Source organism: Rattus rattus, chromosome 7 (assembly GCF_011064425.1).
Source record: "Rattus rattus isolate New Zealand chromosome 7, Rrattus_CSIRO_v1, whole genome shotgun sequence".
In the NCBI taxonomy this organism is placed as follows: domain Eukaryota; kingdom Metazoa; phylum Chordata; class Mammalia; order Rodentia; family Muridae; genus Rattus; species Rattus rattus.
In genome coordinates this window covers 87,057,043-87,070,157 of record NC_046160.1, presented here as the reverse complement: position 1 = coordinate 87,070,157, position 13,115 = coordinate 87,057,043, and the positions used below count along the sequence as shown (strand labels likewise).

The window sequence follows — 13,115 nt, the reverse complement described above, 5'->3', positions numbered from 1 at the left end:
ATGCACAGGAACTAATGTCTGAGAAGCATTCTGAAGACGAGAAAAGTGGAGATGAGCCAGGATGTCTGTGGAGCCCTGGCTGTCCTGAAATTCACTAGGGACTATAGGATCACACTAGCCTGCACCGCCTCTGCCTCCAGATGCTGGGATTAAAGGCGTGTGCCACCACTGCCCAGCACATATGACCCCTTGTTAAAACAGTAAGAGACATGAAACTTTTGAGCAGTAAGTTAGCAAAAGCCTGCTCTGCAGAACTGAATTTCTCACTGACATAAAAGTATATACTGTGCATAATGTTAGCATCATACGTGAACTTTTCCCCTTTCCATAAATATTAAAAACAAAACAAAACAACCACCAAAGCCCCAAAGACCCTTCCAAAATATCTGAGGCATGTGTGTCCTGAGATGCTGATTATCAGGAAGGAGGATGGGGGTGAAGAATGAAGTGAACCATGCAGGCACAAGTGTCTCCTTCTCAAGTGTTGCTGGCTTCCACCACGCCATTTCCCCAGGCAGTACGATACCTACTTTTATGATGCATACCTTCTTCCTGTAGTTTTGCGAACTGTATAGAGTATAGTGCTGACTCACATGGAAAGACTAGTCTTCTCAGGTCCTTACTTCAACCTGTGGTGCCACCACCGCCAGAGGACTATTCAGACTTCCTCTTCCACGCTGGTACAGTGTGGAGACAGCTTTCCATCACGGAAACGTCAGCTTCACACACTCCAGGTTTCCAGGAGGACCCTGGTCGCCTGTCAAATCTCAGCGCCAGCTGTCAGCCAGCGGCCAGTCTGTGCTAGAAGCACTGATTTTCATAAAATGAACATTTACAACTCTGCAAAGCCACAGCTTAGAACATTACCATACTCCCAACTCTACCACAGGTTTAGACATGAAGCATTTATTGTAAGTTACGTTTAGAACTGGTTCTGTGTTTTGGCTGCTGTGAATTCCTAAATATAAAGAGTACCTCAGATGTTCTTCCTTATGCCGGACTGCTGTGTCAATGAAATACAATGAAGTTAGTTATTCCCCTCAGAGCTAAGAGGGGCACTGAAGCAGCAGCTGGTACCGCAGCCACTGAAGTCTGCCACACTTCACAGTGCTTTCCCGCGTGTCCTCAACTTGACATTGTCTATTACAAACATGTCATTTCCAAGTTTGAGGGGAAAAACAAATAGAACAGAATGTATTATACTTTTATACACAAAGCTGTGACTGTATTTGACGTTGTATTGATCGTATCCTATTGGGGACCTGACTATAACAATCAATCGCATGGAGATAATACGACACCACCTAGAGACGGAGATACAGAAAGTACAGGACAGCAGTCTCTATCATGTGACAGACAGGAAGACTTACTCTTACATGCTTACTTAGGGGGGTTAAGCCTAAATTAAATTAGGTTTTTATCTACAATTCCTTAAGCTTTAAATTTATTTTTAAAGGCCAACAGCTAAATATTATCAACATGCTATATTTCAAATCACAAATATATCTTAACCTCTTAGATTCTAAAGACGTGGGTCAATTAAAAGTTACAGGTAAACACACATTCAACACACACACATCTACCATACTGTTAGACTGCCAAACGTTGACAATCATTTTAATTAATAGTAAGGTAAATTCAAGCTGATGCACATCTTAATGGTAAGTAAGCAGCCTGAAAGAAACCCATTTAAACAGATTAGGAAACAGCAGACGCCAATCTTCCAATCCACCTGCACCTGGTTGGCAACACCATCCTCCAATAAAAGGAAACGGAACACCTTTCCCTAGGAGGAACATCCCATTTACCCACATGGGGTTTGAAAGCCGGGGTAAAAGAGGAATTACGCATACATGATTAAATCTCTTGTTTGTTAAACCAAGCTTTATTGATAAAATGGAATTCGGAATATCTTACTAGGGACAGCAGCAGGCCCAGCCAATCATGATAGGAAAGAAATGTGGCAGTCTCCCACTGAGTGGGAAGCTGCTGCTTGCCAATTAGTAATTAAATGTAAGAACTCATAAAGAGGTGCAGAGAATCAAGGCATGTTAGCCCAAAACTGATAGATGCTCTCATGAATATAGAGGGTCAGCTGTGACACTCTTGGCTACGAGGAGAGGACATCCTACAGACAGGTGAGAAGGGGTGGCTGCTCCAACAGGCCAGGCCCTCACCAGGACACAGAGACGACAATTCTCCATACACCCTGATGTATAGCTTTGGGAAGTCTTCATAATCACGTGCACATGAGCATCTAGCTATGTGGCTGCTGCTGCTTTCCCTACCCCAAGTCCAGATACAGCATGACTATGTCTGTTGTGCCATACAACAAGCCAAATTTCCTTTATCATTGATAGTGATTTTAAAGCAGTTCATAATTAAATATGAGCACTTTGTACAAGGACAATTACACTTTACAAAAACCAAAATCATACAAACAAAAATTGCTGGAGTCTGATTTACAACATGAATTACGGTTTGAAATCACGCTACATAAGTCTCAAATTTACAATAAAAAAAAAAATCCATTCTGGGCTGGCTGTTCCATCGCTGAAGCTGTAGTCCCTCACCCATGTCGGACCCCTTCCTTAAGTCGGTGATGGATGTTAAAGGCTCAGCAAGGATGCGCTGATCTCTCTCCCTTGGAGGCAAAGGTGAAACCATGGCTAGATGAGCAGCTTTACCACATATCATCAGTTGACGCAGAATCCTTCACATGGGGGAACAAACAAAACAAGGCATTAAACGAAACCTTGAGATACTAAAATGTGTCACTTTCTGAATAATGCAGAAAGACATCAGGCTTTACAACACTCATTGCTAGAGCTTACTTGGTCATTAAAGAATGTAAATGAAACTATGAAATACTAATATTTTATCTGTTTTCTTAAAAAATAAAAACTTGTTTGGCCTGGCCCCACCCACTGACAAATAAACCCTTTGATTTGGAAAAACAGTGAGGATGGACAAATATATCATTAAACTGAGAGAATCACTAAAAATCGTTACCTATGTCATTTTAAAAGTTCATAAGCTTCAGTGAGCTTTACAACCCTGCAGAGCACGGGAGAGCAGCTCTCAGTGACTCCCAGTTAACAGTAGAAGAAACTACAGTTCTCTGCCATGCCAAAGCTTGAAGGCAGGGACTACTCTAGTGCTTTAGTGACAGAAGGCTCTGCCCCAGGACTGTGGCAAAGATCTTTGTAAGCATAAAAACATCATGGCAATGAACAATCAAAATTCTGCTGCTACTCCTCATAAAACTCGGAATAATCCAAGATTCTGAGCAAAGAGATTCCTAACTTAAAATGGTGAAGGTAGGTCTTCCAGAGTTGATCAACTGTAGAGACTGTCTTTGTTTGAGTGAGAGGCCACTCACCATGCTTGTGTCCCCAGCCACTGGGACTCTGCTATATGCAGAGACCGGACCCAGCAGAATTCACAGTACTCACTGAGGCTGCACTAGGAGAACAGTTCCACAGGGAAGGGTGTGCACTGAGGAGAGGGAGAGAGAGGGGAGCAGAGCGAGCGAGGACGCTACTCACAGTGTCGTCGTTTTTGTAAGGGTTCAGTCTATTGTAAACGGCTTCAATTACATTCCGCCTAAATGTTAAAAACACCAAGTTAATCCTTCAGAAAGTAACCCCTAGCCTGGTGTTCATTAAACTCCAAAAAGTAATCTTAACACTTTGAGCACACACTAAATAGTTTAACTTCTGTGGTCAGCACCAAGCCTGTCAACTCCTGTGTCCTAGTGTTAGAGAGGCGTGGTTACTCTAACACAGAATAAATGTAACAGCCCAGTGCACTAGAGAACACTAGAGCAAAAAGCACAGTTTAAACTAAAAGTATTTATTTTAACAAGCCACCAGCTGGTCTCTCTTTAACACTCATTTACATGTGTGTGCACATGTGTATGGAGGTCAGAGGACAGTTCGCAGGGATCTGTTCCTCTACCTCTACTCTATAGGTTCCGGGGGGAAAAGGCAGGCCACCAGGCTTGGTGCAGACGCCTTCACACAACTATTAAAAAACAAAACAAACAAACAAACAAACAAACAAACAAAAAACCCAAAGAGGGCTGGAGAGATGGCTCAGTGTTTAAGAGCACTGACTGCTCTTCCACAAGTCCTGAGTTCAATTCCCAGTAACCACATGGTGGCTCACAACCATCTGTAATGGGATCCGATGCCCTCTTCCTTCTGGTGTGTCTGAAGACAGCTACAGTGTACTCAAATAAATAAATAAATACATCTTTAAGAAAGATCTGGCCTAGGGAGTTAGTTAGCTCAGGTGGCAAAAACGGTGTATCTCACATGCACAGGCCCACCCTGGGACCCCAGTACCCACATGGCGGCCTGCACCTGTAACTTCAGCACTAGAGGGGAGGTGGGAGCAAGCAGAGCCTTGGACCTTACTGGTCAGCTAGGTACTGAGTTCTGGGTTAGAGTACCAGTGTCAAACATAAGTACAAGAGCAGAGGAAGAGGCTGTCTGCCTTATGTAACCTCCGGCCTCCAAGTACGTGTACTCAGACACACACATATACACGTGCACACACACTAAAGCCTACATGGCCCCTATTTCAACTTGAGCTGCAAGTGTGCAACATCCGTGCCAGTCGTAAGACATACTGGCTAAGGACGAGACCACAGCTTCAAAATGGAAGCAACGTTAACACGTTATAGTAAAAGAATCCACCATATATAATGTCTTTGCTTTTCTTGACATCCCTTAAGAAAAACAAACCAAAAACCTACAAAACCCCTAAAATGTACACTTCCATGACAAGTATAGAAATTAGTCTTTACGTTTATTTTATTTTAAAATCAGGCTGTACAGGCCTATACCTCAGCATGTGCAGCTGAGGCAGGATTAGCTGCGTTAGGAGCCAGCCTGGACTGTACATATCTCAAAAGGAAAAGAAAGAAAGAAAAAAAAAAAAAAAAGCCAAGAACAAAGAAACCCCTTTGATTCTTAAATAACAAAGCACTTGCCTATCGAGCATGTGGCTTCAGTACCACCCCCCCCCCCACACGCTACAGCCTCCACACTTCTAATCCCTGGTGAAATGATCACAAAAACTATAGGTAAACATGCAAACTACAGAAAATGAAAGAAATGGTCAAAATATCACTTAGTGCCAAGCACTAAATGAAGGAAAAAATAAAACCCTTAAATTCCATAACGTATACTGTTAATGACAGATGTGTAAGCTTAACAGCTACCACACATCAGTATGGTTCAACCATACAGTATGGTTGCGATACAGGAAGGGCAAAAAGGGTCTACCCTTTCTGACAGTAAACACTAACCAACAATAAAATACTGGAAAATACAGACATATAGAAAACATTGCTCAGATTGAAGACAATCTTTAAAGTGTTAAGTCATACAAGAGTGACCACAAAACAAAAAAACACACAAAAACCAAAACAAACAAGGAAACCCAACCAGTGTTACTATAGCCACTTATACGTTTGTAGTGTCATATACTTTCATTTAAAATATTCTCACAATATTATTCCATTTATTCTTTGTTACCCAAGCTTCTACTAAGAAGGATCTCAGTACAATCATTAAGGGTGATGTTCCAGTACTGATCCGAAACAAGCACACTTCCTAACAGTGAGGACGCTCCCCAGACACTCGGAGTAAACGCAGTTCTCTACACACATCGGCCAAGGGCATGCACAACATACTCACTTGCTTGCCAGTTCACCCCCTGGTGGGAGGCTGGGGATGTTCTCACTGGCTAACGTGCGCATCACATGGACTAAGTCAGGGACGCCTTCCCCCTGCTTCTTTATGATTTCTGGGAATCAGAAGTACTTTTTTTGTAAGTGTTATCAAAACTCAATTTTTAAAACACTGAAACAAAAGCATCTTAGGTATCACAGTATTTACTTTCACCACACCTGAGATTTTCTAAACTAGTATAAAATCAATCACTTATCCTCAAAAATTAAAGAACAAAGGATGTAGGAAAAGATGAAATATTTACTTCAATAAATAAAAACAAGACAAAAATGTGAAAAGAAAAAAATACACCTAGTTAACTTTATCTGTTACAAAATCAAGGACTTGTGCACACAAATGAAGATTTCCTTTTTTTAAGATGCTGACTAGTTACTGTTGAGATCAACTCCTGTCCTTACACTGGATTCAAGTTTTCTGTACTTTACCCAGGAAAATACATTGCACATACATACATAAATAAATAAACAAATAAATAAATAAATAAACAAACTAACTCAAGACTTGAAGAATCCTTTACGTATAGGGCAATTTACATCTCTGTCTCTATCATTTAACCCATCTTTATAGTTGCAACATGACTTAAATACCATGCACATTATAGACCTGCACATCACTGCAGGTCAATTTTCCTCTAATATAGCTTTAAATGATATATAGACCATTCCCTTCATTTGTTATTTAAGCAAGGTTTTAAATGAAAAAGGTCTAAATTTAATGACAAAAATATTAAGAACAGAAAAGACTTAAAAAGCTGCATTTAAAATTAGTTTCAGAGCATCCAGTTACTAGGTGTGCACTGAAGCGACTACAGATGCAGTGTTATTCTTATCACAAAACAGCCCAAGCCACAAACACGGAGCCTTACCCGGACTCCAAACTAAGTCAAGGCATCATTGGAAACTTAGCAGATTTATTCTCAGTGCAAACTTCAGCTAAAGGCATTTATAACTTTTTATTTCTCAACATTTACATTAAGAAATTGTATTTTTCTTTGCCACTCAGGCAAGAAATTATCATTTTAGTTCTCCAAGTGTAAACACCTCTGAAATTAACAATGCATATAAAAATTTTAATTCTCTAACCAAATCTCTAAATTTTACTTCACACCATTAAAAGCACAAACAAGTTAAAGACATTGCTACCCGTAAAATCTCTTTAAATGGTTCAAAATTGTCCTAAAATAAAGGCCAAATTTACCACCTATAATATTATTGTATGCCTTCTTTCCTTAAAACAAAACAAAACAAAACAAAGCAGTCTTAAATCTGAACAAAAAGCAAAGATCTCAGATTTGGTTTGCCAAATTCCTTTATTGTGTAATCTTTAACATTTTGGCATATCGATTTTCTACATGGTTCTAGTGCTGAAAATCTACTATACAAAAATAAAGGGATTTGATGCTTACCTAAGCTACACAAGTTCACAATCTATAACTGTAACACACAACACAGTGTCTACTAAGCCAATACAATCATTTGGTTAGAGCTCTAGATACAAGAGAAATGAACACTGATGAGAAAACCCACTGTATTCGATGTAGCTTACATCTTCACTCAAATATGTTAGGATATTTTGTGAAGAATACAGGAAAATAAGTTATTTTAAGAATAATAAAAGCTTTAGAAACAATTAGAATCTCTTATTTGATGTGGGACAATCATTTAAACTGAACAATTACACTATCCCTCTTCCTTCAGCTTCTAGAAAAGTACTGAATGAGAAGAAAATTATTTGAATTGCTCTTGGACTATACATTTTAACGAACTTGGTACTTTCATAAAGAATATGTAGGTCACAAATTCTCTTGTGTTTCATGAGCACAGACACGAACATAAGTGTTCCCTGCACAAGAGTGATTTTTCAGGGAGCCCAGTGAGCAGCAGCAGGGGCGAGGTCACACAGGTGACCCTAAAGTGCCCGAGGACCACAGCACAGCAGTGCTCTGCTTACATAGGAGGGGTCTTTACAGCCACTCCCTAAAGTAAGGGGGACACAACAGGACGAGGGGAGCACTATCCTTTCCAGTGCTGTAGACACAGAACCACGAATGTTGACAGCACATCAATGAGGCTTACTAGGCCACAACAACTTAGTCAAGGCATATATTTTAAAAACAAAAAGGTATTTGGTGTCTGTTTTAGAAGCTGTGTATCTTCATTTAAAACATACATCATTTACAGTGCAAAGTTACATTCTATGCCTTTAAATAGCAGCAGCTTTAACTAACATTATTTTCTCTTTAGTTGCATCTCATCAGAGCTAAAAATACCATACTTAATTTATGACATATTACCTCCAACTGCATGGTAAACACTTGAACATAGCAAAAATATTGACTATTAATGTAAACTCTGCCCAGGTGGCAATTCTCACTTGATAGTATGAAATATAAAACTTAAAATATAAAGTTATATGTAGTGAGTGTTTGATAATTCCACCAAAAACTTAACTTTAAAATAAAGCACGCTTAAAGAGAAAAATAGCAATTTATTCCTAAAACTGGATCTCACTTCATAATAAAAATACTAAGTACTTATTATTTCTTTATACCAGTAAAACGTATGCCTGGGTTGAGGTGCCAAAGCATCAACACGAACTTACCCTATGCATACTTTTTGGCTTCATATTTTTCTACTGATCAACAATTTACACCAATCACTGTAACAGTCTACGTATTTTTAACTTAACTGTTTTATCTACAAATAACATGTTGGAATTATGTAAGATGTGGAAAAATTACACGAGCCTTAAAACTAGTGAGGAAAAATGCATTGACTAGTAGTGCACTCCATGAGTGACATGCTAAACAGTACAAACACAGACATTACCATAAAAGGAGGGAGGGGATAAGAACAAAACCTTCTCGGGCCTCTAGAAACACTGCAACCAAAACCAAGCATGATTCTAACAGACAGATTACAAATGAAATCGAGCAATTGAAAGGGAAAATAAAATTAAGATGCACACTAATTTTCATAATGAAGACACAATGAGATGCAGGAACATGGTAGGTAGGTCAATGCTTGCATGCCAATTACGGTATCAGAAGAGTCAGGCGTACTTTTTACACGGGAGTGCTTCTGCTTCTAGGGCCTGCACGATCTACATACTTACTGTATACTCCACACAGTGAACCTACTGTCTATGGAGACAAATGATTAGGCTTAAACTTGGTGAACAGCTTCAAAGATCATGTGAGGGCCAAGGTGCGCCTCAGAGGGAAATACTTCCCTTCTGCCCAAGAGACCTTAGATTTGATCCCCAGTTCCACAACCAACAAAAGATGAATTTCTCCAAATAGTTAAAAGCATTCCTTTTTCCCCTTTGAGGCGCCAGCACTTCCCGTTTGTTCTAAGGTGATCTGCAGAGACATCAGAACCACACTCCTGGGGCTGCAGGCTACTTTCTCCATTTCCTCGGGGAATTCCCGCCAGGCCTGTGCTGTCAGCTCAAACACTCATGACTTAGGAGTAAAGCCGTGAGCAGCAGAAAGCAAAGTCTAAAAGCTGTGGGACCTGGCGGTCGTCACTGACCTGCTGACCTTCAAGTTCTCAAAACTAAAACAAAACCACCCAAAATCCAACCAACAAAACACAGGTAATTAAAAACATTCCAGAGACTTGGGAGTAAATGTGCACATCTTTTCAGAGAGAAGACATTCAAATGGGGCCATCAGGCTTTCCTGGCGTGGGATTACTCATGCCAGGGAGTTCAACAAGAAGCTGTATTACAGCCGTGCTTCAGTCACTTGCACATCTCCTAACCATAGTGCACAGGGCCCGGGACACACATCCAAATAAATGGTTACTACAGAACGTCCTTTCCACTTTTACACACTGAGTACTACATGCCAAAGGCTGTAACAAACTAAAGCCTTTCTAAATGTGAGACTTGTGCTGAAGGGTTTGGTTTTTAAAGCAAGCTACTTATTTTTGTTAAATGATCCACCTTCTACTCTGCTCTCCAGGTACTTGTCCAGCTCTGCCTCCTTCTTCACCGCCTCTGCTGAGACTTTAGGCGCGTTTGGAAAGCAGATCAAAATCACACTCATGTTGTCTCGACTTCCCTGGGAAGAAAAGGCCAAGAGAATGTTTGATTTTCCTTCTATTTCTTTAAAACCTTGATTATCTTTATAACTTGCCAACTGTAACTACATCGTTTATTTGTAAGGAGAAAAAAATAGGCACATATATGGGAGGTCACGAGCCTCCATGCAGCACACCAGCAGCATCCCAGAGGAATCGTCCCAGGCTACATCCAATGTGGGAATATTCTTTGGTGACCGCTCTGCTTCAAGCAACCTACCATGTGGGTACCATACAGTCGCACGTGGCCATGAAACATGGCAGAGACTGCCAGTACTGGTCTCTACAAATTTATACTTATATGGGGCTAATGAATGTTTCTGAAGTACAAATGCCCACTCAAAAGGAAAACTAGATCAAGTTTATATTTCTCTCTCTTTTCTTCTTTCTTTTTTTTTTCTTTTTCTCAAGACAGGATTTCAACAGAGCAAGTCTGGCTGCCCTGGAACTCACTTTGTAGACCAGTTTGTCCTCAGACTCAGAGATCTACCTACCTCTGCCTCGTGTGGGGATTGAAAGATGTGGGTCACCACGCCTGGCCCACACTTCACTTCCTTGCTTTTAGTATTTAATTGAGCTCTATGGAAAACTGACCCTACGTATAGTAAACAACAAATAATTCAAATAGTTTAATATCAAAGACAGACTCTTATAAGGAATATATAATTATAAATGTGGCAAGTGCTAAGGTACTGAATTATTTTAAGACAGCATGAAAAAAAGTATAATTTCAATAACTTTTCAAGTTTTTATTTAGCTGATATCACTTAACTCTCCAGTACTCTCCAGCGAACCTAGCGAAAGGTGGCTGAGCCTTACACTGAGTGGTAACGACCACTTGCACCTTGCTCTGGTCTCCGAGATTTAGGAACTGACAGCATTCTAACTAGCAGTCTGTCACTCTGCTGCCCATTGAAAACTCACAGGCTAGATGTTACATGAACTTTATTTCTGGCATAATTAAGATTTTTTACTGAATTGAATGTATGGATATATAAAGGTCTGTTTCCCGATAATAAGTCATGGAACATCACTGACAAAGAACAATGTGGTAGAAACAACAGGACGCTAAGTCAAGGACCCAAATTTTCTAGTCTGGATGGTTGCGATTTAAGTTGTGTAACATTGTAGAAATGAATGCTGAGTTCTCCAGGAAAGTCAGGAGCATGTTTTGACTACAGATTTATTATCTATCAGTCTAGAGTACACAAACACACACACGAATCCTTGATAGCCCTATAAGTTAGGTATTATCTATATTTTATAGCCGGGAGAGGTTGAGCAACTTGCTTAAGACGACTGAAGAGTACAAAAGTAACAGAGGTAGGCCTTGATCCCAGGTCTGTCTGACTTTTAAGTCCACAGAACCTTATCTGGCTTCAGCTTCCTTATCTGTAAAATAAAGGGGTTCAACTAGCTTATCTGTATACATGATTCCACTGGATCCGCCTAACAGCCAAGAGCCCCAGACAGGGTAATCTCTGTTCTCTCTTATATAACAAATAAAAGCTTACCTACCTCAAGTCATGGGTTCTCATAGTAAGTCCTTCTGACTCTACATCCAAGACTGTGCACTACACCATACCCAATACTCAATTCTTTTGTATGGATGCTATAATCACTGAACTAGAATTTCAAAGCATTTCTAGAACTTACAATACTGAGCTACAAACTTTCCCACTCTCTTACTCATGCACACGGATAGCATCTTTTTACCTCTAATATTCTTTTGTAGTACTAAAAAGCCTAAGTACTTGGGGGCTGGAGACATGGCTCAGTGGTTAAGAGTGCTGGCTGCTCTTCCACGTCCTGAGTTCAATTCCCAGCAACCACATGGTGGCTCACAACTGTCTGTAATCCCTATAATCTGATTCTCCTTCTGGTGTGCATGAGAAGAGAATGAATACACACACACACACACACACACAGACACACACACACACACACACACACACACACACACACACACACACACACACACACACACACACTCTCATGGTTAAGAACTAATTATTTAGATACAACTCTTGCAAACACATGGTGGTAACTGGCTAATTTCTGAAGTGCCCCTTTATTTTCAGTTGGTGAAGAATATCCTATATTTGTGTTTAAAAAAATCCTTTTGAGATCTACAGGCTCTAAGATGACTAAAGGGGAACAGTAACTATGGCAGAGAGTTGACTGAAGGAAAGCGTCTGGCTACCTTATACAAACAGGTGTCGACTACTTCATTGCAAACTTTCTCGAGGTCATCAGTGACTTCAAGTCTGGATCTCACAAAGTCACAGAGCTCTTCGTTGCCCATGACGTCCCAGATGCCATCACATGCAAGAATGATGAACTGGTCATCTTCTTCAGACCTTTCAATATCATGGACTTCGGGCTCTGGCGAGACAAGCTGCTCTGTGGGACCTTTTCCATGGACACATTTGTAATCAAAATCCCCAAGAGCTCTTGATACAGCCAGAGAGCCATTGACACGCTGAATCATCACAGAGCCCCCTGCATTCTGAATTCGTTCTTTTTCCAGCGGATTACTTGGTTTATGGTCTTGAGTGAAGAAGTGAACTTTTCTATTCCTACAAAGTAAACCTCTTGAGTCCCCACAGTTAATGAAATAAGTATGTTGGGGAGAAATTAAGACACCCACAGCTGTTGAGCCACTTCTATCTGCACCATGTTTCTTCTCTGACATAACTCTCATGTGTTCATCAATCTCCAGAAAACCTGTTCTGATTCCGTTCTTTACGTTTTCCACAGAAGGTGCTCCTGCAGAGCCTTTAAAATCCTGGTTATTGGTGATGTGATCTAACAAGTGCTCACAGCAGTATTTGGCAACCTGAGAACCAGCATGCCCATCATATACAGCAAAGAATGACCATGTCTCAAGTCCACTTGGCAAACCGATCACAGCCGTATGTGCATCCTCCATTTCAACTCGCCAACCTTGCATGCTGCTTAGGCCATATCGCAACCCATTCCCCTGGCCCTGGGCGTTATGCTTTTCCATCTTTGGCTTGTCTAAAAATGCTCCCATTATGACTTGATCCTCTAGATCTGTAAAGGAAGAGAAATAAGAAAGTCAGTAATTGTCTTTGAAATAAAACACATGTCTCTATGCAGAATCTACAAGATACAAGGAAGCTGGAAAAACAGAGGCTATGCTGCGAGCATTATTGCTGACTTGGAATGTGGAGATTAACAAGAAAGGGAGGGCTAATCAAGTACAGCTCAACTAGACAAGCAGAGGGAACTAAACCACCAGGAA

The 13,115-nt window shown here is 40.5% G+C and overlaps 1 protein-coding gene across 1 annotated transcript in view; it reads right to left on the bottom strand.

Moving 5' to 3' along the window:
* Nucleotides 1-890: 890 nt before the first annotated feature.
* Nucleotides 891-13,115, bottom strand: part of Ppm1a (protein phosphatase, Mg2+/Mn2+ dependent 1A) — a 38,332-nt gene continuing 26,107 nt past the window's right edge. Inside the window, exons 2-6 of the mRNA XM_032907928.1 lie at nt 12,051-12,904; nt 9,711-9,828; nt 5,709-5,817; nt 3,549-3,606; nt 891-2,713 (exon numbers count right to left, since the gene is read on the bottom strand). Coding sequence (XP_032763819.1) covers nt 2,684-2,713; nt 3,549-3,606; nt 5,709-5,817; nt 9,711-9,828; nt 12,051-12,884 — 1,149 coding nt within the window. The 5' untranslated portion in view covers nt 12,885-12,904 and the 3' untranslated portion in view covers nt 891-2,683. The remainder of the gene's footprint in view (nt 2,714-3,548; nt 3,607-5,708; nt 5,818-9,710; nt 9,829-12,050; nt 12,905-13,115) is intronic.